Below are 27,724 nucleotides of genomic sequence, written 5' to 3'. Positions count from 1 at the left end.
TCCTTCTGCTCCCTTGTGGCCCCTCCAGGCTCAGCGCGGGGGGGACACGACCGGCTGGGCTGCCCTGAATCCGCCCCTGCTTGGAAGCTTTTTGTTCTCATTTATTTTTGGTTGATTATGATTTTTAATTATTATAAATCAAGACAGATCCATCTAGTCAGAAACACCTCCCTCTCAATCCCTACTATTTCATTTACTTATGTACTGCTTTTGAAATGAACCTCACAAAGTGGTTTACATCAATATATCAAAACAATAAGCATCCATTAAAAATGTAATAAAACAACAAAGGCAAACTGCAAGGGGGGAAAGTTCAATGATTTTAGGATTGTAGCTTTTAAAAGTGTAGTTTACTGGGAGGTTGGATCTTATTATTTATTTGTTAAATGTGAACCTCATTTTTGTTCCAAATTGTTGCTCTCTAGACCAGTTTCTATTCACCCAGACCAAATGATTCTGCAACCCTGACCAGTTAATACTTAAACTCTTCTGTATTGCTTCATCAATGTGATTACACTATTGACAGAGAACTTTGATCACCATGTTAACATCTATGATGTCATGAATAGCTCTATCTGAATTGAAATTTACATGGATTTGCTATCTAAATAGTGTGTGAAGCAATCCTAAGAGATTGATAACTTGGGAAACTGCTCTGCTTGGCTGTCCTACAATTGCATACAGTGAGGGCAGGCAGATCTCTGAAGCACCAGGTGTGTATCCTTTCTCCTCAAACTACTTCCCAGCTCAAACACTGCACAGAATTTCCCCCACCGATTGATCTACAATCTATCTCTCCCCTCCAGACTAGGTTTGAGTCCCAAGTAGGCTGTTCCTTTCCAGCTCCTACTTCTCCTGGCTCAACCTCTGCCTCCCAGTAAGATTCTAGTCTATTCCTCCTACAGGACACCACACTCTGTCCTTCACAATACACTCAGAGTGGAAGTTGTTTTTTCCAGAACCAACTCTTTCTCCCATTCACTCTTTATACCTCAGCCTGTCTCCTAACTGTCTCCCTAGCTATCTCCCTCCCTCTCCAACCACAATACCAACCCACTTCAACCAACCCTCTCAAACTAACTGTCTCTCCAAAACCTCTCCTTTTAAACTCTCCCTCCTGGAACCATGGCCAATCAGAGGCTGCCATTCATTAACAATTTGCAGGCAGGAAGAAAAAAAAAAGAAGCACTTGTTGATCCAACCTGTCCAGCAAAACCAACTTTTTTGTCACAGAGGTTTCTTCAGGGATTTATGTACTACTGCTTGACCAAAGGGAGCAGGCCCCTGGATACACTTGTCAGCTTTACCAGCCTGCATGGACAGAGATCAAGAGAACAAGAAGCTGCTTGCAACATTGCAAGGGTCCTGTTCACATCAGCAGAAACAGAAACAGACATTTATCCCACAAAATGTGGGAAGGTGCTGCACTTCCCAGAATCGCTTCCTTTTACTTCTCTTGTGGCTCAGCTGTATTTACAACTGTTCAATTACCAGAAATGTCACCAGTGAACTGTTTCCCATCACTGCATCTTCATGGCAGCAAGACACGGAACTAAAGGCATGAAGCGGTACCAGAAAAATTAGCAAGCAATATTAGAGAGATATAATATATCACAGTGGTTTACATTTGCATATATATATATAACAAAATAATTAAAAGCAAAATAATTAGAGACAAACACCAGCAGACCATTGTGGGCAATGTGCTTTAAATTGCCTGCAAAGGCTTGGTGGGACAGAAAAGTTTTCTGCCCATTCATGAGTTCCATATAGATACAAGCATAAGCAAAGAGATGGAAGCTGGAAATGAGCTGATGCAAGAACCAACCGATCCGCTACAGATTGCTGGCCACTGGGAAAACCTTATTGCAGTGATGGGAAACACTGTAACTTAGTGGCAGAACGTGTTGTCTGCATGCAGAAGGTCCCAGCTCCAGCTCCTGGTGTCTCCCGGGTAGTAGGGCTTGATCAGACTCCCATCTGAAACCCCAGAGAGCTGCTCCACAGTGTTGAATCAGAACCATCAAATGGTGAAGTTGGCAGGGACCCTGAGGGTCATCTAGTCCAACCCTCTAAAATGCAGGAAAATGTATTAGGTGGACTACAGCTCTAATAATATTTGATTATTGATCATACTGGCCGGGGGTATCTTAATCTTCCCTCCACAAAAATGAGGTTGAAATCAATCCTATGTGCACTTTTCATTGCAGGATTTAAATGGCAGACCAACAAGGACAGTGTCACTTGCAATAATATCAAACAATGCCTCCACAATTCAACCACCTAGCATTTGCGGTTTTTCTTCCACAAAGGTATGTGAAGCTTGGTTGTAAGAATGAAATAACAGTATAAACAATACTATCTTTTCTTGTAAATCAACACTGTTGCAATATATATATGGAGCTATATCAATGGGAAGCTTGCTTTATATCAGTTATTCAAACTGGCCTCCCCCAGCCCTGATAATTTATATCAGTTGATCCTGAAAGGGGCTGAGGCTCTAAATGACCCAGAGGGTTTGTAAAGTTAGCTTGTTGCAGCAAAGCCAGCAAATATGTGGGAGGAACTGTAAACAGAAGAGGCCATGAAGATAAGTTCAGATGGTGATAATTAGGTTATTAACAGTCCATTATTAAGAAGGTTTGGGGGCATTTCTTTTCCCTTTGACCTCACTTACAATCCTCTGCAACTCAGGATAATACTTTATACATCTGATATTGGGCTGTAGGTATGCCTAATGTTGATAATTTCTGAAATGACTGTTCTTTTTGGATCTGATCTAGATGAGAAACACTGGGAAATACTGCCCTCTAGTGCTTTTTGTGAATTTAAGATGCTGTTTATCTGCCTCATTCCCAGTCCCAAAGATAAGTGTGGTGCTCATGGGTGTAAGCAAGGGGGGCAGTTGCCCCCCCCCATCAAGCAAAACAATAGAAATACTTAAGTGACTAACCAATCATGTCGGTTCTGCACCTCCTAACAAAAGTCCTGTCCCCCCACAAACAAAAATCCAGGCTACGCCCATGGTGCTGTCTGCAACAATGCTTCATTTCTAGAAAAGAGAGGTCATGTTTGCTTGGGGACCATGCCACCTGACTTCTTCACTCTTAAATAAATATGGATAGATTGCAACTGCTCGAGGGTAAAAGGACAATCTGCACATGCACAAAAAAAACTCTTCTTGTAGTTATTATCTATGACAGAACAGTGTGTAGTGGTTATAATGCTGGACTACAAGCACGGAGACATGGGTTCAAGCACTAACCGAGCCACGAAGATCACTGGGTAGACTTAAGCCACTCATAGCTCAGCCTAACCTACCTCAGAAAGTTGTTGTGAAGATAAATGGGGATGGGGGACATCATGAAAACCATCCTGAGGACTTGTAGGATGCAAGTGAAATAAATAAATAAATAAATAAATAAATAAATAAATAAATATTAAATTTGATGTAATCTGGCATTGGTTTGTTAAAAAAAATTGGGAAACTAATAAATACTATTTGGCAGATAAATAAATGTTCTGGAAACCCAGATTCTGGAGCTGCAGATATTAAGACAATCTCTTCCAACATAAAAAGTTAAGGAAGCTGTATCAGTTTGTAAGAAGAGTAATCTGTCTTGCAGAAGTTGCCATTGACTGATTCCAAGTCTCATATTGTTGTTATGAGCAGTGTCTTGATAGCAGAGCCTCATGACACGACAATTGCTGTCTGTCAACCGGCATTTCCACAGTGCATCTACACAGTTGTGTGCTGACTGCAATGTATTGCTGAGTTAGCCCAGTCTGATGCTGACAAAACTCATTGGACCACATCAGTGAGGCCAAGAGGGGGTTACTAAATTTGGACTAAATTTGCCTAGGCCGTCCTGTTAGATGAGCTTTGTTGGGAGAGTGATGAGATACAACACCGCTGCTTCAGCAGTCTCTCACATTGGCTTTTGATACCATCAGCCATGGTATCCTCCTGGTCTGTCTACAGAAGATGGGTCCCTGGAGCATAAATCTGCACTGGTTCTGGTCTTGAGATAATGGGCAATTTCAGAAGACAGAATTGGATGAGTGTTTGTCAACCCTCTGTCTCGTCAGCTATGCGGTGCTGCAGGGCACGATATGTCTCCAGTGTTTTTTAAAATCCATATGAAGCTATTGGGACTTGAGAATTATGTGAAAGGCAATGCATTAACTGATAAAATAATAGTGTATATTCAATACCCGGTCTTGAAAGCTTTTTCTGTGGCTCACTTTAAACCATGGCAACCTATAGCTGATTATCCTTAACACCATGTTATATAAGTAAATAACTGTTTTTATAATGTACATTTTGATTAGATTATGAATAAGGGACGTGGGTGGCGCTGTGGGTTAAACCACAGAGCCTAGGACTTGCCGATCAGAAGGTTGGCAGTTTGAATCCCCGCGACAGGGTGAGCTCCCGTTGTTTGGTCCCTGCTCCTGCCAACCTAGCAGTCTGAAAGCACGTCAAAGTGCAAGTAGATAAATAGGTACCGCTCCAGCAGGAAGGTAAACGGCATTTCCGTGTGCTGCTCTGGTTTGCCAGAAGTGGCTTAGTCATGCTGGCCACATGACCCGGAAAAACTGTCTCCCTCGGCCAATAAAGTGAGATGAGCGCCGCAACCCCAGAGTCGGTCACAACTGGACCTAATGGTCAGGGGTCTCTTTACCTTTACCTTTTTACCGGAAGGAAAGTGCCGCCTCAGAAAGGAACCAAACTAAAAATCCGAAACTTTTGTGAAACAAATTCAGCAAACTTGCTTATTAATTATGAAGTAACCCAAGTTTCTCCACTTGTATTATAATACCTTGTTTTAAAATAAATATTTATTGTTATTTTAAAAATATCTGCTTGAGACTCCAGCTTATTGGTTATCCCCCACACCATGGTCCCCCACAGGATACTCTGGGATAGTTAGCATTTGTTTTAAGGGTTGTTCAGTGAGGTGGGCAAGTTGGCGCGAGCAGTAACTGAGGCACCGAGCTTGTCGCAGTGTCCTCCATTTCAGGCTTAATACAGTGGTTGTAAAAGGTGTGGCACACCACACTGCTGTTGCAGGAGGGGGTGGCAAGAGCAGCAGGAAGATTCAAGGACAATCAAATAAACATATAAATTATTTCAGTACAGTATAATATCAAAATACTTGACTGGAGAAACCACCGCTTGTTTATTTCCTTTTTTACTCCTTGCTCCCCCTCCTCATCCTGCCCCCAAGGAGAAGCAAACCAGGCAAGGCTTTCATATTGTGCTTCAGTTCCCTGCAGCTTTGGCTGAGTTAAGGTCATCCGCAGAGCTGCAGCCTGGGAGCACCAGGCTCCATCCTTCCGAGAGCAACAGGTCTCTAGAAACAAGCAGTTTTGTGTCTGTGTAGCCCAGAAGCCCAAATTCTGAACATAATTATCGGCATGATATTTGAGAGAAGAGGGTGGGGGATAAGTAGTTCCCCACATGGCTTGTCTTCCCTCAGGAGCGCTGACTCCTAGGGGCCGGAGCCCTTTGAGCCCCCCACAATATTTGTTAGTGAGGTGTTGGGCCCCCTCAATGTTTGGACGCTTCTCGCAGCTCCCAGTCCATAGCATTCCTGAAGTGAGGGAGGTGAAAGACAAGGTAGAGCAGCAAATGGATGGGAACAGTTGCAAATGCCCTGTCTTATACTGTATTGAGAAATGATAACATCTCCTGCCTAGCGGGCAAAGTGAGAGGGAACACTCCTACAGGTGAGTCCCTTCAGCTCACTCCTCATCATGTAGAAGCCGTTGGGGAGAAATTGGCAGCCCAGGAGATGTGCTCCATGTTCTCCCTCCAGAAAGGATACACGTTCCTCCAGTTCTCATCCCATCCCTTCCTTCCCTGGGCTGAATAGTACACTGGAAGCTCAGCTGGACTTAGATCTGGCTGTTTTATTAGCAAAGAGGCATGCACATTGACAGCAGAATGCAGATAATGAATTTATATATTTTTAAGGAAGGATGGATGCATACCAGCAAGGAAAGAACAGCCTAGCTCAACCTGGATTTAAACAGCTTATTCTCTCATTCAGGGATGCTTTTCATTCTTCATTTTTACTCCGACTAGAGAACTAGTCTTTTGCAGGACTGTGTCTTCAATTGCACTTATGTATAAGTATACTTAAAAACAACAATAAACAGTCAAGGAGGAAATGTTTCTCATTTGTGGGTGTTGCATTGCATCAACAGCATGTCCCATTGCATCAACAGCTGAAGACATTTTAATCTTTTCGCTCTGATGAATGTAAAAAAACAAAAAAAAATTCTCTAAGAATCAGGCCACTGCATGTAGCAACTTTGAAGGCACAAGGTCCATGCGCGTGCCAAGTTGTAATCCCTCTCAAAATTACACCTTCATATTCTGAAGCAATGATAATCCTATTATCTGATTTCTTCATCCTTTCATTTCCTCTTAGTTAAACGCAGATCTTCTGGGAACAAATTCAGATAGCTCCAGCAGATTGCTCCTCTCTGCAACATGCTGCTCAGGTAATGAAAATGCCCACACAGATGCAACATTGCAACAGGCAGCTCTTGCAAATCTTCAAGACCCACTATTGGTCTCGTCTGCTCAAACAGCTGGAGACTATCTCCACATGCAAGGGAAGTCCCTAACTCACCAAGGATTTGAGACCCATCAGCTACCCTCCCCTGGTTTAGCTAGCCAGTCAAAGCCATTCCCAGGGTGTTGCTGCTGTCACATGCTGTCAGCTTCTAGGAGCCACAGGTGAGAGCTGAGTGCAGGGTGGGGACCAAAGGTGGGCAATCTATCCCAGAAGGAGCATGACGTGTCCTCCACCAGAGGTACTACCCTCCTCTAACACTCCACACACGAGTAAAGAACCACTTAATATGTTTATTCCAAAATTTCATTGTAGGTCATTAATTCCTGTAGGCAGGTGAAATAGATTTAGTAATCATTAATATTAAGTAAGTAATCAACCAAGTCACATCAGACTAAAGCACAGAGCCTTATTATTATTATTATTATTTTACAAAAGGCTGCATGTTTCCCTCTGCTACCACTACAGCACAGAATGAAGTTGAGGTTGGTTGGGCTCAGCAACAACAAGCCTTTTCATAGAAAGTCAAGTAGCAACTAATTACTATAAATGTCCTCCCAGGGAATATGTAATTTACATTCATGTACATAAGTTCTGAAAATATACGCATGGGGAAACAGTTGTGAGTAATTTATTTAAATTGAAATTTCCCCCGTGCTTTAAATTGCAGTAATAGCAATATACTTAAAATGTGCAAAGCATCACGTAACATTATGAGAAACAAATCCAGATGGCCCAAGCATGCAAGCCCCCATCCACCTACACTTCTGGACTGCAGACACACCATACATTTAATGGTCCTTTAAAACAATCCTGGGACCCATAAGGGGGCCAGGAATTGTAGCTCCGTGAGGGGATAAATGGCTGCTTCTAGCATTCTTTGGCCGAGACAATGTGCTTACCCCCGCTTTTCAGAGGGAGGCAGCTGCCAGATCAGCAGAGCCTGGCACTTGTGATATTCTGGCACCAGGTCCCTCCCTCACTGCGGCCCTTTTTCTGGCTTCTCTGGAAAATGTGACATGCAGGAAGCCAGCACTTTTAACTCCTTTCATGTGCTAGAAATGCTGAGGACAAAATGTGACGGGCATGACGGCACTTTCCTCTCATGCTGTTGGGCCTGCTATCACTTAGATAAATTGCCCCTACCTCACTGAACAACCCTTTACCCGAAGGTTTATTTCCCTTTTCCCTTAAAATTTCTAGCCCCAGAGTATGCTGCGAAGGAGCTTTGTGAAGGGGTAACTAGTAAGCTGGAGTATCAGACAGGTTTTCTTTAAATAAACAATAAAGATTTATTTAAGGCAAGATAGTATATAACACAAATGGATTCAACTTAGGTTAGTTCAGAAATACAGTGCAATTTCACTTTAAATTTGTCCTCAGTTTTTGCATTATGGTTTGGTTCTTTTTTTCTGGTGATACTTTCTTTCAGTTACCCAACCCCTTTAACAATCCTGCTCCTGAGGTAGTTTAAGTAATACAGTGGTACAAACTTAACTTGTTCCAGAGGTCCATTCTAATAATAATAATAATTTATTATTTATACTCCACCCATCTGGCTGGGCTTCCCCAGCCACTCTGGGTGGCTTCCAAAAAAATATTAAAATACTGTAATACATCAAACATTAAAAGCTTCCCTAAACAGGGCTGCCTTCAGATGTCGACCACATGGCTCTCCACACCCCCTCCCTTCACTGGGTCTGGGAGTTTCATCGGTTTCCTTAGAAGAGTATCTCTCCCCTCCAGACTAGATTTGAGTCCCAAGTAGGCTGTTCCTTTCCAGCTCCTATTTCTCCTGGCTCAACCTCTGCCTCCCAGTAAAATTCTGGTCTATTCCTCCGACAGGACACCACACTCTGTCCTTCACAATACGCTCAGAGTGGAAGTTGTTTCTTCCAGAGCCAACTCTTTCTCCCATTCACTCTTTATACCTCAGCCTGTCTCCTAACTGTCTCCCTAGCTATCTCCCTCCCTCTCCCACCACAATTCCAACCCACTTCAACCAACCCTCTCATCAAACTAACTGTCTCTCCAAAGCCTCTCCTTTTAAACTCTCCCTCCTGGAACCTCGGCCAGTCAGAGGCTGCCATTCATTAACAATTTGTAGGCAGGGAAGTAAAAAGAAAAAAAGGAGCACTTGTTGATCCAACCTGTCCAGCAAAACCAACCTTTTTGTCACACAAAACCTGGCCCATTTTTTGAGAAGGAAGAGAAGGAAGGCAAACCAGAAGCAAGTGTTGAATGGTTTCTTTAAGTATAAGCCTCATTATTGTTTCACAAGATGTGTATGTCTTTAAGGGCCAGAGCAAATAACATGACCTAGTTTTACAGCTGTAAAGCAGTTTAGCAGGTGCTGTTAATGTTTATTAAGATGTTATGTTAATTAAACACGTAGCTCTCTCAATAGCCTGATGGATGGGTCATGCTTATTGTTATATTGTAATTTAGTGTAAGGGACGCAGGTGGCGCTGTGGGTTAAAGCCTCAGCGCCTAGGGCTTGCCGATCGAAAGGTCGGCGGTTCGAATCCCTGCGGCGGGATGCGCTCCCGCTGCTCGGTCCCAGCGCCTGCCAACCTAGCAGTTCGAAAGCACCTCCGGGTGCAAGTAGATAAATAGGGACCGCTTACCAGCGGGAAGGTAAACGGCGTTTCCGTGTGCGGCTCTGGCTCTGGCTCTGGCTCTGGCCAGAGCAGCGATGTCACGCTGGCCACGTGACCCGGAAGTGTCTCCGGACAGCGCTGGCCCCTGGCCTCTTAAGTGAGATGGGCGCACAACCCCAGAGTCTGTCAAGACTGGCCCGTACGGGCAGGGGTACCTTTACCTTTACCTTAATTTAGTGTAAAAGGAGTTTTTGTTTTTGTTATTAAAACTTAGCAAAAGTCACTTTTGCGTTTCTTGAAATGTGTGGTCTACCCAGCACGCCTTCTGCAACGCAACTAATCTGCAGAATAGCCAACAGCAAGAGGGGTCAAGCACTGGGCACTGGAAAAGGCAAGAAGAGCAGACAATAAGCACATTACGGATGGGGACTCAGTGAGTGTGCAAACTCCAGAAAGGCGAATGAGTGGGTGGTGATTTTGTGTGAATGAGGTGCGTATGACACTACTGCACCACCACGGGCAGGTCAGCTGGTAGCGCATGGGACTCTTAATCTGAGGGTCGTGGGTCCAAGCTCCACGCTGGGCAAAAGATTCCTGCTCTGCGGGGGGGGGGGGTAGATGATCATCAGGGTTCCTTCCAATTGTACGATTCTACGATCCCCCCTCTTGTCTCGCTTGTCACTGTGCTGAACTGTGGCACAATGGGTCAGTGCCCTGTTAACCAGAAGTCGAGCCCACGCAGGGACGGCTTTCGGCGGGATTCCAGCACTGCAGACGGGGTTGGACTAGATGACCCTTGGGGACCTCTTCCAACTCTCCAATTGTGCGAATTGCCGCCAGCAGTTTGCTACAAAGACTCGCACTCGCGGTTGCCCGAGAGAAGGAAAGCAGCAGGCAGCAGATCCCTCCTAATCCAACCCGCCTCCTCCCCGCGCCTGCGCTGAGCGTAACAACAATGCCCTCTTTGTGACGCAGGCGGCGTATGCAAATGCAGCGCAGTCGCCACGCCCCTCCGGAGCGCTTGCTTGGGGCTGCTCACAAGAGGCGGCGGGAACAGACTCGGTCGCCGAAGAGATGAGGAGGGTCGTGGGCTCGATGGACTCCCAGGCCGGGCCCCGCGCCGATTATTTCCGACGCTCCAACCTGTTCGTAATGGTGGCGATCTTGGCCGGCCTGAGCTACTACGGGGTGAGCGCAGCCTCCCTGGAGGCTCCCGGGGCACCTGGTGCGGGGAAGCGCGGGGCGCCACGGCTCCAAAGGGCACCCTGGGGGGGGGGGGGGACACGTGCGGGGATCATAGTCACAGCTGTCAACTTTTCCCTTTTCTTGCGAGGAATCCTATTCGGAATAAGGGAATTTCCCTTTAAAAAAAGGGAAACGTTGACAGCTAGGATCATAGTACAGCCCGGAAGATCTCGCCCGACGAGACTCGAACGCGCGACCTAGAGGTTAAAGTCTTCGTCCTCCACGGGCTGAGCTATGTCTCTCTTGCCGTGGGAGCGTGAGATGGGAAGGCTTGGAGGGGATCCCTATGTACCGTACTTAGCTTTGAAGATGTTAAGGATGAGCCCGCCCAAATCAAGCGTGGTTTTTTTTTAAAAGTCACATTTATTTCATGGGGAGAATTTACAGTATTCAGAATGGTGCCCCATTGAGTTCAGTGGGCATTACTCCACTGCAACTGGGCACAGGGTAGAAGCCTCAAGCAGGTGTTTAAACTCTTCCACTGAAATGAATGGGTTGAAAAAAACAAAACAAACCCCGGAATCTTGAGTTGTGTTTTCTGCTGCTCTGAAATCCCCCCACTCAAGGGTTTTTGGGAGCTGAATCCCTGATTGGAGTCCAGTATAAATATGTTTTCCACCGTAGTGCACTTTTAGTGCATTTCATGAAGACAGCCTGCTTTAATGCATAGCACACATTGTACTGGTGAGGTTTATTCTGGAAGTACATTATATGATAATTGTGATTTATTTTTTTAGGGGGATCTAGACTGAGATCTCATCAGCTGTGGCCTTTCTTGCCTAAGTCCAGTGTTTCAGGGTCCTCCACACCCTGCATTGTAAAATGCAATGGTCAGAACCTTTTTCAGCCGTGGGCCGGTCCACCGTCCCTCAGACCATGTGGTGGGCTGGACTATTTTTTGAGGGGGGGGGGAATGAACAAATTATTCCCACAAATAACCCAGAGATGCATTTTAAATAAATGGACACATTCTACTCATGTAAAAACACACTGATTCCTGGATTGTCTGTGGGTCAGATTGAGAAGGCGATTGGGCTGGTTCTGGCCCACGGGCCTTAGGTTGCCTACCCCTGGTCAAATGGCTGCTAATTTCTGGATTGTGCCACATTGTATTGATGTCCCCGAATTTCATATATTATGTATGGATACTGGGGGATAAACACAAAAGTTGTGAATTCTGATGTTGCAGGATGATGGGTTATGTTGACACGTATATACAGTGGTACCTTGGGTTACATATGCTTCAGGTTAAATACGCCTCAGGTTACAGACTCCGCTAACCCAGAAATATTACCTCGGGTTAAGAACTTTGCTTCAGGATGAGAATAGAAATTGTGCTCCGGTGGTGCAGCAGCAGCGGGAGACCCCATTAGCTAAAGTGGTGCTTCAGGTTAAGAACGAACCTCCGGAACAAATTAAGTACGTAACCAGAGGTACCACTGTATGCCGCTTAGGAATTTGGAATATTAAGTGGTATAGCTGAAGTAGATAAAACAATACCTCCTGTATGCTTACTTAAATGTATCTCTTTCTCCCCTCCCCCTCCTCACACCTCAGTTGGCAGTCTTTTCACCCTCAACAATCCCCTATGACCTTCTGGGACCATTAGGCACCTTCACTAAATATTTGGTGGAAAACCATAAAACTTATCTCAATATAGGGTAAGCTGAATTCTCATCTTCTACCTGTTTACATTCCTTCTGCTCACCCAACAGTGGGGATTTTGGGGGTGGGTGGGAGGGTGAGTATAATATACAGCCATATGTATGTGTTTCTCCTTGCATATTGGGAGGGACAAGTGAAATGTACGAGCAAGCTACAGTCAAGCAATGTATTTTGAGATTATAAAGTCATAAATTATAGAGTCATAGAATTGTAGAGTTTCTAACAATGGATCCAGGGCCTCATTCTTTTTTCTTCCTTCCTTTTTAATTGTAAAAACCAGTCCGACACATGTGTGAAGGGTGGATCGGGACAGGCTGTCTAGCCTTTGTTCCTCTTCCTCTGGTAGTTTTCCAGCCTATAATTAACTCCCCTGAGCACTTTTGTCACCTGGGTTAAAGCAGCCTCGAAAATAAGGGATCAGCAGCCAAAATAAGGGATTTTGGCTTAGCTTATACAGAATCCCGCACTCATGGAGCCATGCTGCTTTGGCTGCAACTGACTGTGTTTTGCAGGGGGTTGGACTAGATGATCCTAAGGGTCTACAATTCCCACCAAAGAAGAGTGGCAGACAAAACTGATGAACGACGTCGAGATGGCAAAGCTTACAGGCAGAATTAGAAACCAGGAAGAGGACCTCTTTAATAAAGGCTGGGGAAAGTTTATAATTTATTTGAAAAGCTATTGTAAAGAGTTACATACATTGGTAAGATTGACCGAAAACTTGTAGTAAAAATTTGAACTATGGATGGACAAATGATTTATAAAAATAGAGTAAAGAAAGGGATGCAGAGGGGGAAATCACTGCCCTGGTTGGAGGGTATGCTAAGCAGCACATTGGGGCTGCTGTCGTCCTGGGGCGAGGAGTTCCATCGGCCCTTCCCTGCCTGAGAGAGAGGGAGGGAGGGAGGGAGACTCTCGCCCATGCCGCCTGTGAGCCCGGCATGAGGCGGTTGCGGCGCGGTGGCGGCTGAAGTGCCGCCCTTCTGTGTCCCTCCCCATCCCCTCCTCTTCCTCCTCCCTCAGGCCGCCTCCTCAGCTGCAGCCACCGCTGCCACCTCCGACTTCCCCTAGCAGCACGGCAGAAGTCTCGCAAGACACCCGTCTCCTCACAATGTGCCCCTGAGGGGGAAAAGGGAGAGACGAAGACACGGCAGCTCGTGCGCTCTCTCTCTCGAGGCGGAGGACCCTGAGCCGCTGCTTCCCTCCCGAGCCGGGCAAGCATGAAACCTGGGAAATTTAAGGGACATCATCAGTCCGGGACAGCAGCGGGAAACGGCGCTGGGATAAGGGAGTTTCCCGCCAAATAAGGGACGGTTGGCAGCTATGGGTTAAAGAGCAGATCCATACATGCCTTACTCCACTCGGACTGTGTAGTGTTTCTGGTCCGGTTTAGGCTATGCATAACTTGTTATTAGAAATATGCACATTAATGTAAAGGGCAGGGCAGAATGATTGCCTGCTTTTTGAAAACCCCATTCCTTCACCTGTTGTGTGTTTCTCTTGCACAAGCCATGCTTACCGAAATGAACAGGCATTGCACAAAGCATATTTGTGTTGCTTCAGTCAACTCCTGTCCATTTCACAAGGGCTTGCATGAGAAATAACAGGGTTGTGTCCCCTGTTAATGAGCTGGTGATTGGGAATGTGTTTGGCTTTCCCCCTGGGAATACCTAAATGTTTTGGGCTAACCCTTATCTTGCTTTAATTTACGCCAGTTACAAATGGTGTTATTTTCCTTCCTTTCAGATATTTAATTACCTGGTTAATCCACATCGGGGATGCATTATATGCCCTCAAGCTGTGCAAGTAAGCTATTTTTATTTTATTTTGGGTCTCTCTTCTACCTCCACCTCCCTCTGCCCTCTCCTAAACAGCAGATAGCGTGGCAAAGCTGCGTCTGGGCTTGTGAGCTGGTTTTCTGGGTACGGATATGGGGTGTTGTAGGAAATGCATGAGCACTCCCTCTTGCTGCCTAAAGTGGTATGGAAGTGACACACAGGTTTTAATAATCTTCACATCCTATCTGCATGAACTGGGTCTAAAGTAAATTCTGTCAAGGACCGACTTCGGAGCTGTCGTTGAATTTGCTTTTTAAAAAGCAACCAGTGCTTTCCAACATTGAACCAATGAGGTGTGCTGTGCATTGGAACCCAACCCAGCTGTGGCAGGTGAACTTACCCTGACCCTTTTGTCAGGTTTCTGAGGATCAGGATACCTAAAAGGCTGCCTTGCACCTTATATATACAACTGATGGTTGCATTCTGCAGAAGAGGGCCTCTTGCAGATACCATCTCATCAGGAGATCTGCTCCGTATAATGCGGGAACTGGACCTTAAATGTTGGTGGTACCTATCCCTGAGAACTCTGTCTATTGTCTTTTAGGCACCTCTTAAAGACCTTCCTCTTTTAAGAAGCCTTTTGATCAGAATTTTATCCTGGCCCTTATCTGCATTGTGTTTATATATGCCTTTATTGTTGATGATTTTGTATTGTTAATTGCTTTGCGATGTATAAATGAAGTAAGCAAAATAAAAGAACATAAAAGAAGCACAAGAAGGAGCCAGTGACTGTGTAAGTAAGCTGGTCTGTGTGAGTGCCAGTAGAGGAGTAACAATATGATGGTTCTAAATCCCAGATATATGCACTTGGATTCAAAACCCTGTTTGGAGGTTATCTGGAACTAGTGACTGCATTGCTGATATCTTTCCTTCATTGGTGTATCACATGCCACCCTGGAAAGTTCCCTGAAGGATTTTGGTGAGGGAGCAGGGGTGTGGATGACAGCCCAACTTCAGTTTCTGCCCAGCCTCCAAGCAGCTGAGGGCAAAATAGACATATCTACTTAACTTGGATTTTAAGTAATACATGCAGAAATGTCAGGCTTTATCTGTCTGTCTCTTCACTGCAGGATGAAAGGCATCACAGACCCTTCAACTCAGCGTTTGTGGTTGGTTCAAACATTTTTCTTTGGAATAGGATCTCTCTACTTTTTGTTGACCTACAACCCCCAGAAGAAAAGCCGGTGAAGGATTCAGCCAGAAGAGAAGGTTCCAACACATTCTAGCTTTGGGGTATATTTTTCAGGGAGAGGGATGGGTGTATTCCTAAAAAAATTTTGTGCATTCAAAAGTGTGGCAATCTTCTCTTTCACTTGGAAAGAGAAATTTCTTTCAGACGTTTCCTCTGCAGGTTTTGCAGCTGTGGGCAAAGCAAGGAAACTAGCTTGTGACAATGGGGGATGGAGCCTTTCTTTTTAGATCAAGGAAATAAAGCCAGTTCTTAATGGTCAGGACCAAAATGCCAACACTCACAAGATATCTGCATAGGACCAATTTAAAATAGGGGTGACAAACAGAGCAAGCACAGAGCAACCTATAGCCTCTACTTCTCAGGTCTAACAGTAGCCTTATTCATAAACTGAGCTGTACAGAAGTGTGGTGAGGCATCTTCCTTTGGGCCCAACTTGCACCTGTCTGTTGCTCCCCTGGTTTTGCCTGCATCCATGGCTGGATTGCCCTCTATAAGTGATTGTATGGATAGTCCCCTTCATTTATGAGTCTCTTTCTCCCCTCCCCCGCCACCCTTTTTACAGGTAAGGATTGCAGATTAAGCAGGTCTGTGAGCACTGATCTCTACATGCAGCCACACTGTGTCCAGGGTGTAGCTGTGACTGGGAGGCAAGGTGGCATTTTCATTCTCTGTCATTTGCACCATAGACCAAGAAGGCTAATGCTACTCCATTAGTACTTTTAGCTGTGCTTAATAATAATAATAATAATAATAATAATAATAATAATAATAATTACTACTATTTAAAAATATTGAGCAACAGTACAGATTATCCTTGTTGGGCATCCAGTTTTAGCAGGTGGCTTGGTTAACTTTTCTTCCCCTTTCTTGAGAAATAAACCTCTTCTATTTCTCACCCACCTTCCCACCCAGAGTTTAAAGGGGTTTATCCGCAGTAAATGTGGTCAGCATTGCATCCTGAACATCTTGCAATCTTTCTCCACAAACTCTGCCACCCCTCCCCCTCTGATTTATAATAGTCTACCAGCAGGTTTTGCTCTTATGTTTTCTTGCTGCTCTCTTAACAACCTGCATGCATTGCAAAGCACTTTAGTTAATAACCATGGCACTGAACTCTTGGGCATGGCACAAGCTTTTCTTGAAATGCAAAAGGCTGTGAGAGAGAAAGCTGTGACCACATAAGAACTGCAGTCAAGACCAAGAAACCCCACTGGGGCAGTTTTCTTTCTCAGAGATCCAACGTGCTGTTAAAAGGTAGTTTTATATAACACCCCTTAAATTCTTTAGGGGAGATGCCCCCCCCAAGAAATACATCAAAGCAGATCTACTAGTTTCAATCTGAGAGAAAGCTTTGATAGAGCTTTCATTAGGCATTCCTCATCCAAGCTGTGTCGCGATAGACAGAGCTGTCTGTGGGGAAGGTTTAGAAACAGCATGTTACTTGGATTTGGAGGAAGTAGTTAACAGTGCCTGTCAGATGAGTGGGTGTATAATTCATAGATGTGTTGGCCAACGTGTTTAGTATCTACATGTTTAGTACCTACATGTTATGCAGTGCCACCACCCAGATCTGAGAAAGGAAAATTACTGGTGCAGTTTTTCCCTGGCATGGCATTGCTTGGCAGGGTGAAGTGGTTTACAAGATTTTACCCTCTCTAGAGAGACTTTTCACTAGTATAAGCTCAGGGGCAGAATGAGGGTGAGAAGCAAACGGCACCAGCACGGAGCTTGAATAAACCCCTCCACCCCACCAACTTTTTAGCATTTTGTATTAGTGCAGTGCATTTTTACTGTAGTGCTTGCCATTGTTATGTTGGTGCAGGAGACAGGTCTGCTGATTCTGTGCCTGAGCAAATATATAAAGGTTGGGACTCTCTGCCACATTAGACCATAGTTCTTGCCTTTGGTTTGAACTTTTAATTCTCTTGATGATTTCTGCTAAAATGCCCTATAATGTCTTTCAAACTCTGTGTCTCATTTGGATTTATTTTTAGGCAGCTCTTAAGAACACTGCTGCTCATAGTTTTAGCATTTTGCCTTTGTGCTTGAACACCCTGCATGTTCCGTCATGCTTGTTGTATTGAGAATCACCTCTTTAACACATTACGTTTTACCTGGCTATTGTCTGGATGATTAAAGGTAGCTTCTGCTGTTCTTTATACTGTTAATACTTGAAGGGAAACATGGTGAGCTGTTTGACTGTTGCCTCTTGTGATAAAAATGTGTCCTAAGATAGGGTGCTTAATTGGTATAATGCTGCATTTTGAGCTGAAAATTTCCGAGAGCTGTCTCACTGCTGGCCTTGAATAAAGCTAATAATTCTCTCTAAAATATAACGCATGCCCTGAAATGGTTACAAAGGATGGGGTGGTGGTTTCACATCCTTAAAGCAGGGGTGCCAAAACACAAAGTATAGGGCCCCCTAATGATTCCTAATGCAGCCTGGGTTTCCCCACCACCTCCTAGGAAATATTGAACAATAACCAGGCCTTAATAGGATGAAGGGGTTGACTCAACAATACCTGCTTTTGTGTGTCATCGTATCGGGTTCTTTCCTCAGTTCCCTTTGTTTACAGCAGGAATGCTAAGGAGTTCGTGAGGAAATGCACTTGGGCATCCCAGGAACACAGCCAGATAATTTGTACAAGTATACATACACAAACATGTTGTTCTTGCATTCACACTACAGATGTGTTAAGAGCAAATGGCTTGCCAAAGCAGGCACAACCATTTTGGATTACTCTCATTGTAGTGTCTGACTTGAGGCAGAATTTAACCCTTGCCCATCTGCCAAATTGGGAATTAGACATTTTCATCCCCTATAGAGTGGGTATAGACAGGTCTGCCCTGATCTCTCAAGCAAATCTCTCCCTTCCCCTAAGATTGCATTGATTTTTGACTAGGAAAGGGGGGAAAGCTGTTTGTGTGAGTGCATGTGTGACAGTGTAGGGTGATCGCTTCCACTTTTGTCCATACCCACCACTGGCATGTTGCCCCCAGAGGGTTGGCAAAGGGTGATGTGATAAAACTGTGCATTGTCCTTGCTGGAGCATATGCAGGAATCTGTCTTTGCTTGCAACTGGCCTGAGAACATATTGTCCACATCGGAATGCCCAGTCATTTTATATATGGAGTTTCACAGTCGCCCTGTAAAGGACAATCTCTCCTCAAGCCAACATTAAGCGTAAAAAAGAAAAGGTTAACAACACAACACACCAGGCATTAAAAATAGCAGTAAAGATGTTTGGAAACCAGACTAATGAAATATTTGAAAGTCCTCTGAAAAAATGTGGCTTGACTTGCCTGTGAAAAAGTGGTAGGGAAGAGGTCAAGATAAACTTCTGGAAACAGAATGTCATAGTCTCTCAGCACCAGCATAGTTTCTTCTCCCAGGGCCTTCCACGTGATAATGAGCTGAAGGGACTCGCCTGTGGAGGTGTCCCCTCTCATTTTGCCCACTAGGAAAGAGATCTTGTCATTTCTCAATACTGTAGAAGACAAGGCATTGGCAACTGTTCCCATCCACGTGCTCCTCTATCTTTCACTGTGCCCCACCCCCGGGAACTGTTTGTCATGCCAGTTGAGGAGGCGGGTGACAGGAGAACTTCCTGCTGCACCTGTTTTAATTGGCATAAAATTTCCATGTAGACATGGATACACATTAAGCCAAAAATTGAGGAGGCCAAGTGCACGTAGGGCCTTTTCAGTCTCCTCCCTCCAACGGCAGATAGATTCAAAGGCCATTCAGGAATGCCAGAGGATATCTTGTTGTCTTGAATATAAGCTGCACCTTAAAAATTGGAGAGGGGAAAGAAAAAAAGAAAAAATACCCGAATATAAACCACTGCATTCCTGGCTGCATACCGGGGGCGCTCTCTCCCTTCCCGGCCTTGGGGGAGAGGATGGGGGACTACGCACGGGGCGGGCGCCGCTTTGCCGTGTTCCTGGTGCTGTTTGCCCCATGCTCCGAGCTGCATACCATAAGGTTGCGAATATGAGCCGCACTTTAACTTTTCACGGTCAGAATTTTGGAAAAAAGTGAGGCTTATATTCAGACCAATACGGTAATTCTAGACTTGCATTCCATGAGGCGTGAGGGACTGTAGGCAAATATAGGCTCCCCACCCATACACAGTGGTACCTCTGGTTACGAACTGAACTTAATTCGTTCTGGAGGTCCTTTCTCAACCCAAAACCGTTCTTAACCTGAGGCATGTTTTCGCTAATGGGGCCTCCCGCTGCCGCTGGCGTGCGACTTCCACTCATATCCCGGGGCAAAGTTCGCTACCAGGAAACCTACTTCCAGGTCACTGGAGCTCGTTACCCAAAGCGTTCGTAAGGAGGACGGTACATAACCCGAGGTTCCACTGCATTTATCAAAATCCTGGACTTCTTGGTTCTAGTATGCTCGCATTAAGCCAGAGACAAGATTAAGGGTGTTGCAGTGTGGTAATAAAGAATAATCGATGGAGATTAGGGCAGGAAGATGATTTTCCTGAAACACCCGGAAGATTTCCAATACAATTTAGTTGGTTAAATTGGTGGCTGGGGAGTGTTGCAGCTTTCTTTCCAATAAAGACATTTTGTCATTGTTTCCAGCCTTCTTCCTGTATTTCCCCACCATTATTTTGATCAAGTATTGCACATAGACACTGTGTGCAAGAAGATTGCACATACTCGAATCCTGTAATGCTACCATTCATTTTACAGCATTTAAAGGCATCTCATAACCATTTGAAAAACATTTGCATAGCGCTTTCTAGTGTTCAAATGAGTGTTATATTGTTGTATACTTTAACGGCCCTGTAATGAAAATCAGTATTATTATCCCCCATGCTGCAGATGTGGGGGGCACAGAAAGTGGATTGCCAAAGGTCACCCGGTGAATGCATGAGAGAGGCAACAGTCAAAGCTGGGGAGAACTAAGTCTGAACTGGTAGACTGGAAGCACGACTGCCTTAATCGACAACCCTGATCACTGTGATCATGTTCACAGAAAGGCCAGCAGGAGGAGCTCTAACTTAACAATGCCAACTAAGCAAAGTTCTAAACTTTTTTCAGTTGTTTGGATCATTGTTTGCCAACCTTATTATAGTGAGAACTTCCCTCTATCAAAAGCAAGAAAGAAAGGCAGGTTCTTGTGTTCTTCATAAAACAACATTCTGTTTGGCTTCCCATAGTCTCTCATCACAAGCCCCATCGACTCCCAAGTGATAAGGGTACATATACATAGAAATGTAGAGTTTGGAAGTCCAACCCTCTGCAGTTGCAGGAATCATTTGCCCAACGTGGGGCTCAAACCCACAGCCTCGAGTTTCAGAGCCTCATGCTCTACTGACTGAGCTATCCCAGCAGGCTTGTGCTGCTGGCCATCACCCTTCAATGGCTATAATTCAAACACCTTTGCATGAGCAGGTAAATGTGCGTAGATACTGTGCACAATCAGGATTCCTACTGTAGCCTTTCAGGCCTTTCCCATGGGTAGGATGAGCATTGCTCCCGGGGAGGGAGGGAGGAGCCAAACACAGGATGGTTCAGAGAAAGAGTTTTTTATTTCTGCTTCCCAGGCAGCAGAAAGGCACTTGCGTGGTCAACCACAGCAAGCAGCACTTTAAGAGTAGAAACAGGCAGCCTATATTCTCTTTAGGTCCCCCCCCCCCCCCGAATCCAGCCTTATGAGCTTGTACATGTAAGTTTGCAGAAACAATCTCCATTCATGATGAATAGAAATTGTTTCTCCATTCATGATGAATAGAAATTGTTTCTGTACTCCTGGCGCTATTCCCGGGGTCTGTGCGTCAGTGCACTAGGATAGTTGCAACCTGGTCAGATAAGTTGGATGCGCCACTGACAAGGCCATCTTTTACGCCTTCATAGACTGAGAAGAGGAGAAGGCTTTGTTCATTCAGCTACTTTGTGTTATACAGCAAAAGCTAATGCATATTTTAAGTTTGCATCCTCAAAGAAAGAAATACAGCTCTAGCTAATGCATTTTAGCTGCTGAATCCTCAAAGAAAGAATTTGGGAAGTCTTGGGGCCTAGTTGGGGTGACTACACAGTCAGGTTTGGGTATCCTGTCCCTTCACTACAGGAGTCTGCATTCAACATGTGGCCAAAGGGCAGGGCCAGAAATGCGTGCCACGTCGGGAAGATCCAGTCTTGTGGTCCCACTTCCCATTAATCAAATTGAGCTCCTTAGTTAATATAATGCTTAAAGTTGGTGGCAGCCGCATGCAAACATAAGAGTCCCAATGGATCAGACCAAAGGACTACGTAGTAATAGGTTGAAACGCAGCTATGTATTTGATACCGCAACTTGGTTTGCTGGTTTTCCTTTCCTCGTCCTCCTACAAATAAAAACAATTCAATGTTCTGGGTTGCTATGTTCTCATGGTTTTTATTTACGGAATTTATACACCGCCCTTCGGAGCCTAGATCGGCAGTACACACTTTGTGTGTGTGTACAAGGTGTGTGTGTGTGTGTGTGCGCGCGCGCAGAGATTGTGGTGTTTTTGTGTGTGCAGGGATTTGAACCCTGCCTGCCTCAGGCCGACACGCAGATACGCCGCCAAATATATATATGCCTGAGGGAAGATGGCGCCGCCGCGCCCTGTGGTGGCGCCTGGGGAGCGGCTACGAGATAACTCTGAAGGGCTTCCCTCTCAACATTGTCTTCCCTTATTACGTTCCCGCAGCATCAGCGCCATAACGAACATCTTGCTGGGGCAACGGGGGGGGGGGTTGTGTGTGTGTCCTTCCCGCTCCTCTTTCTCGTCCCAACGGCCGCCCATCCCCCACTCCCTCTTGCTTCGCCTCATAGAATCCAGGTTGGCGCCATTTCCCGCCCAAACCGCCCCCGCGCATGCGCCCCCGCCTGTCCTGCCTTGGCGCCCTTTGGCCACGCCTTCCCCTGTGACGTCACACCGGCCGCCCTCCTCCTCCTCCTCCCTGGTCTCCCCGCTTCTCCCCCCCCCGTCCCCTCGGTCTCCTCTTCGCTCCCTCTTAACACAATGACCCCCCCCCCCCGCCCCACCCCACCCCGCAGGCGGGACCCACCCGTGAGGCGAGATAAGTGCATTAACATGTCCGGCCTCTGAGGAAGGCTGCCCCCTCTCGCCTTCCGTGCTGCTCCTTTCATTCTTTCATCCTTCTGCTCCCCTCTGGCCCCTCCAGGCTCAGCGCAGGGCGGGGGGACCGGCTGGGCTGCCCTGAATCCGCCCTCTGCTTGGGAGCTGGATCTTCCTCACTTCCACTTCTACCCCATAGCCCAGTAGGTGCCTCCCAGAACTCATTGGAGGAAGACTAAATGGTGACCACCACAGCACTGTCGAAAAAGAGGACACTGTCGAAAAAGAGGACACCAGGTGCGCAGCCTGGGAGTCATTTTGGACTCACAGCTGTCCATCTGTATCCAGGGCAGCTGTTTACCAGCTCCATCTGGTACGTAGGCTGAGACCCTATCTGCCTGCGGACTGCCTCCCCAGAGTGGTACATGCTCTGGTTATCTCCCGCTTGGACTACTGCAATGTGCTCTACGTGGGGCTACCTTTGAAGGTGACCCGGAAACTACAACTAATCCAGAATGCGGCAGCTAGACTGGTGACTGGGGGCAGCCGCCGAGACCATATAACACCAGTCTTGAAAGACCTACGTTGGCTCCCAGTGCGTTTCCGAGCACAATTCAAAGTGTTGGTGCTGACCTTTAAAGCCCTAAACGGCCTTGGTCCAGTATATCTGAAGGAGCGTCTCCTCCCCCATCGTTCTGCCCGGACACTGAGGTCTAGCTCCGAGGGCCTTCTGGCGATTCCCTCACTGCGAGAGGCCAAGTTACAGGGAACCAGGAAGAGGGCCTTCTCGGTAGTGGCGCCCGCCCTGTGGAACGCCCTCCCATCAGATGTCAAAGCGATAAACAACTACCTGACATTCAGAAGACATCTGAAGGCAGCCCTGTTCAGGGAATTTTTTAATATGTGACATTTTAGTGTATTTTTCATCTTTGTTGAAAGCCACCCAGAGTGGCTGGGGAAACCCAGCCAGATGGGCGGGGTACAAATAATAAATTATTATTATTATTATTATTATTCAATGGGTCTGTGCTAATTTAAGGTAATATTCATCCTTATGTTTGGAAGTATGGTTGATTCCCACCCCCCATCAATTTTATTTTTTATCTGTTTGTAAAACAAAAAACTGCCAAGTGGTTTACTATCAAATGGGGTATACATTTAATGAAATAAATCAACAAATGGCCAAAGGCAACTTAAAAACAATTACTGTAATTAAAATAGAAATATAATACTTCTCACCGTATTTAGCTGACCTGAATGCCTGCTTAGTCTGCTGTCCAAATGCTGACTTTTGGTGGGCATTTGTTTGAAAACTGCAGCTAGACTCTAAAGCCCTTCCAAGAATGCTGTGTCTGCTATGTCTCTGTTCCAGCACTTTTTTGTTTAATCAAATTTCCACTATACTTTTCTTCAACAAGCCTACACTTTCTGAAAAACAACCTATTCTCAATGGGCTTCAGAAACCACAAAGTTACTGTCTAACCACAGTAACTTTGGGGGGGTTTTCTTTTATTTGGGTTGCTCTGACGCCCGGACTTGCCGCCACGGCTGCCGCCGCCTCCCTAACTGGGAGAGATAAGTGAAAGGTTCTCCTGGGCATAAATCCTCTGCCCTGTCGACCAGCTCTTTCCTTTAGCTTTTAGTTTATTGCATACTACGAAGTGAATTTTGCCTGACTGCTGGAACCGAGCTGTCTCGAAAATCCTAGGAACAAGGAAGAGGGGAAGGAAGAGGCTTGAACTAACTGCCTTACTGTGAGTAATTTTATGGCACCACTCTCCTGGAAGTGGTAGTATTCTTGTGAGGAAGACTCAAGGATTTAAGGAGCTCCCCAGCACAGTGCCCACGACAGTTCTCCTGCAAAATTGACTTATGGGTCATGGAAAACGTCCAAGAGACTCTGACGAGGCATTATCCTCTCCGAGGCCTAAGCAATTAAGAAAGGGTTCACCTAAAGGAGGGAGAGGCCCCGAGGAATGTACCTACTCAATAGCAACTCAAAATCGTTTCGATCCTCTAACTGCCCTTGAAACAACATCAGAAGATGAGGCCCCTGAGATGTTACAAATTGGAAACGCTATTGGTAACACAAATGGGGATGGTCCCTATCCGAAGGAGGAGTTGGCAGCCGAATCGGACTGCACAGGATGCGAGCAACTCCATCTAATAATCAGAACTCTAAACTGTATATTTAAGAGAATTGACGGCCTATCCTCTCAGCTGCATAACCTTCAGCAAAAACTGGATGACCAGCCTGCACAGATAGCCCAAGATGGGGCAGTAGATGTCCCATTGCGCCGGCAGAAAGCTCCACCAAACACTGATTGTATGAAGAACCGCAAATACAATCTCAACCCCGCACTGAATCACCAATCCCTGATTCTACATCCAAGGAAGATCTCCCTAACCTTCCGGGAAAGGGACCTAAGTTGGACAACGCTACATGGGTCTAAAGAGCACCTCAGATGGCTTCTAAAACTCGAGACATCACAAATAGATCTGTGTGCTGTGCTTCCCCTAGTCCGCCAGAACAGATATCAGAGAATAATGCTGGCTTTCCACTCTGCAAAAATCCCCTCTCTTATTATTCAGCAAAAAGTGTTTTTGAATAGTCTTGGCATTTTTCCAACGAGAGTTTTCATGGACTCCATAATTAGACCCCTCCTATCGGAGAGATTAATCAAGGAGACGGTACAACCTTCCCATCCTGAACCACAAAAGAGGGCTGAGCTGTACACCTCATGTCGGGGCCAGTCCCATAGTACCCCCACTCCTACAACTAAACACTATGATTGTGCCAGTAACTCTTTGACACCCCAGGAGGAAAGAGAGCTTATCGCCTCCTTTGGAGAGTTACCAGCGATGGAACAACAAGAAATTATAAATAGGCTGGACTCACTTAAACTTCAGCTCCTAAGTATCGCCTGCAACGGAGTTACTATGAATAATATCCACTCTAACTTAGCGGTGCCATGCCCCATGGAGGTGGAAACAACAATCCCCCAATATCCAGCATATAAGGTGCCATCGGCATTGGATGGGAAGGTCTCACTGCTGGAGGCAGACTCTTCTCCTCCCCTTCACACTGGTAACTCATCCCTGCTTTTAATAGACTTATCTGTTCCCTCTGAGATTAACCGATCAAAGAATGAATCTCAGGATAACACTCCCCTGGATAAATCGTCGCCCCTGCACCCCTCCATGCCGGACTTGGAATCAACATACATCGAAGACCATCCACGACCTGAGACAGTAGTGGCCACTCCAAGTCAGGCTTCTCCACCAAAAATCCAAAAATTACGTGAGGAAGACACTATAGTGTCGAGAGTCAACACAGAGTGGACTGAAGACCCAGCAGGACATATAAATCAAATGATCACAAGTGTTTCGGTTAGATCCCCAAAGAGGACGGATCCAGCGGACTTGGCAGGAGCCTCTTCAGAGCCTAGTTGGGCCCGACAGCTAAAATCGTCAAATATTATCTCTACCCACCAGGATGCTAACTCTTTTCTGCCCCCCCAAAATTCTGGCCCTTGCGACTTGATCGTGCCACAATCGGCTCGCACCAGGGCAAAAGACCCACCACAACCGGCGCGCACCAGAGCAAAAGACTCACCACACCAGGACATCAACCCTCAGCAAAGGAAAATAACGGACTTCTTTAAGGGAGCGTCCTTGCTGCATAAGAGCCTCCCACAAGAATTTAAATGACGGTTAGCTGGACAACCCAAAAAACCACCAATATCGATCCTCTGTTGGAACATCGCTGGCTGGCGTAGGAAAAAATGTGACCCAGAATTCCAGTCGTATATCAATTCGTTTCATATCATTCTATTGCAAGAAACTTGGGAGGAGGGTGAAATTGTTATAAACGGATTCGACCTTCTATCTCTTCCAGCTTGCCCCTCCCAGAAAGGAGGACGGCCGAAAGGTGGTCTAGTAATTGGTATCTCACTGAAGCTGCATTTCAAATTTTCATTAGTTTTGACTGCTCCCCCCTATGCTTTATCCGGGTTGATGTCAGGGGGGGAAGTATCACTGCTAATCTCCAATGTCTACCTCCCGCCAGGGGGTTCGTCCCTTGAACTGCATGATAGATGGGAAATATTAGAAGATCATTTAGTATCATGCCGTGTTAAATACTCCAATAGCCAATCCTTAATTGGGGGTGACTTTAACGCACGCATAGCAGCAAATTGGGTCGATTTAACTAAAGCTAAATGGTGGTCTGCTCCATGCCTCGACAATTATGATTTGAGACATGCCGTGAGGAGAACCTCAAAAGACTCTAAAGTAAACGAGGCGGGAGTACTTCTTTACCAAATGGCTATTCGCTTAAACCTAGTACCCCTGAATGGTTGCTGCCCTCCCGATATACCGGGGGAGTATACCCACCTAGGCATAAAATCAAACAGTGTACTAGATTACCTTTTAGCCTCGAGTGATCTGATGCCGAAAGCTCTCTCTTTTAAGATTGACAATATTCAGTTCAGTGACCACCTTCCACTTGCTGCTATGTTTGACCTAGACTGGCACGGGGACGAGTACAGTCATCCAACTCAATTAGACACTAACACAGAAAACCCGGTAGAGGGCATTAATACGGCATTACGAGTGAAGGGTATAAAGTGGTCTGTAACGCAGGCTCAAAAATATTCTCAATTTTTTCAGCAGGAGATCATACAAACCTATTCAGCCCTTGACATAACCTCATATGAACTCGATCAAACTATTAATCTATTTGCCAATCTGTTGAATGACCTCACGTCATTCTTTACTGTCCCAGCCCACCAGGTAAATCGGGCCCACTCCAAGACAGGTGCACTGTGGTTTAACCGTAATTGCAAACAAGCCAAACAACATCTTTGTGCTATTTATAATGATTACAAATCCTCAGGGGCGACTATGCTTCCCAAGGAGTACTATCAGGCAAAATCAGCTTACAAATATGTGCAAAAAAAGGCCAAACAGGAATGGCAACTGAACCGCTGGCATGCACTTATAGCTGCCTCAAATAACCGTAACTCCCGAAAATTCTGGCTGTTGGTTAACAGAAAATCTAAAAGTTACCCACTAACCGTTATTCCTGCCCCAGTCTGGGAATCATTTCTAAGGAACTATTTTGCCTTACCAGACCTTAATATTGATACAATCGATGGATTCTATGAGCAGCTCCCTCTTTGGCCACCCACTGACCCGGAAGAAATCCACGGACTCATTTCCAATCTCAAAGTTGGTAAAGCCCCCGGTCCCGACCTAGTCCCGGCGGAAGCGATAAAACTTCATGCACACTGGTGGGCGAAAATCTTGGCCGTTACTTTTGATGCCGTAAACAACAGTGGGAAGGTTCCAAGAATTTGGAAGGATGCGATTATTATTCCAATTCATAAAAAGGGCTCGACAGATGACCCGGGAAACTACAGGAATATCAGTTTATTGTCAATAACTGGGAAAATATATGCACGGTTCTTGTTAACTAAGCTTACTAAGTGGGCCGAAGAGAACAACCTGATTGGGCCTGAACAGGCTG

At 45.7% G+C, this 27,724-nt stretch overlaps 2 protein-coding genes and 1 long non-coding RNA gene across 4 annotated transcripts in view; 2 read left to right on the top strand and 1 right to left on the bottom strand.

Moving 5' to 3' along the window:
- The window catches only part of LOC307216594, a 37,374-nt gene extending 19,485 nt beyond the window's left edge, over positions 1–17,889 (bottom strand). Inside the window, exon 1 of the long non-coding RNA XR_013839186.1 lies at positions 17,587–17,889. This is a non-coding gene — a long non-coding RNA (uncharacterized lncRNA). The remainder of the gene's footprint in view (positions 1–17,586) is intronic.
- Positions 1–27,724, top strand: part of LOC307216582 (uncharacterized protein) — a 115,995-nt gene that overhangs the window by 82,398 nt on the left and 5,873 nt on the right. The window lies entirely within an intron of this gene.
- LOC307216584 (transmembrane protein 254-like) overlaps positions 10,219–27,724 on the top strand; it is a 56,902-nt gene continuing 39,396 nt past the window's right edge. Inside the window, exons 1-4 of one of the 2 annotated variants that reach the window (XR_013839155.1) lie at positions 10,219–10,375; positions 11,990–12,093; positions 13,844–13,903; positions 15,006–15,852. Coding sequence is in view for 1 of the 2 variants with exons in the window: in XM_079977046.1 (XP_079833172.1) it covers positions 10,262–10,375; positions 11,990–12,093; positions 13,844–13,903; positions 15,006–15,123 (396 nt within the window). In the remaining variant the exon portion in view is untranslated. Of the gene's footprint in view, positions 10,376–11,989; positions 12,094–13,843; positions 13,904–15,005; positions 17,464–27,724 lie in introns of those variants that run through there. The other variant, XM_079977046.1, reaches the window with a different exon arrangement.

The sequence above is a fragment of the Podarcis cretensis genome, assembly GCF_951804945.1.
Source record: "Podarcis cretensis genome assembly, chromosome: 5".
NCBI lineage: Eukaryota > Metazoa > Chordata > Lepidosauria > Squamata > Lacertidae > Podarcis > Podarcis cretensis.
Note: the sequence above shows the minus strand (reverse complement) of the source record. Positions and strands in the feature narration are given on the sequence as shown.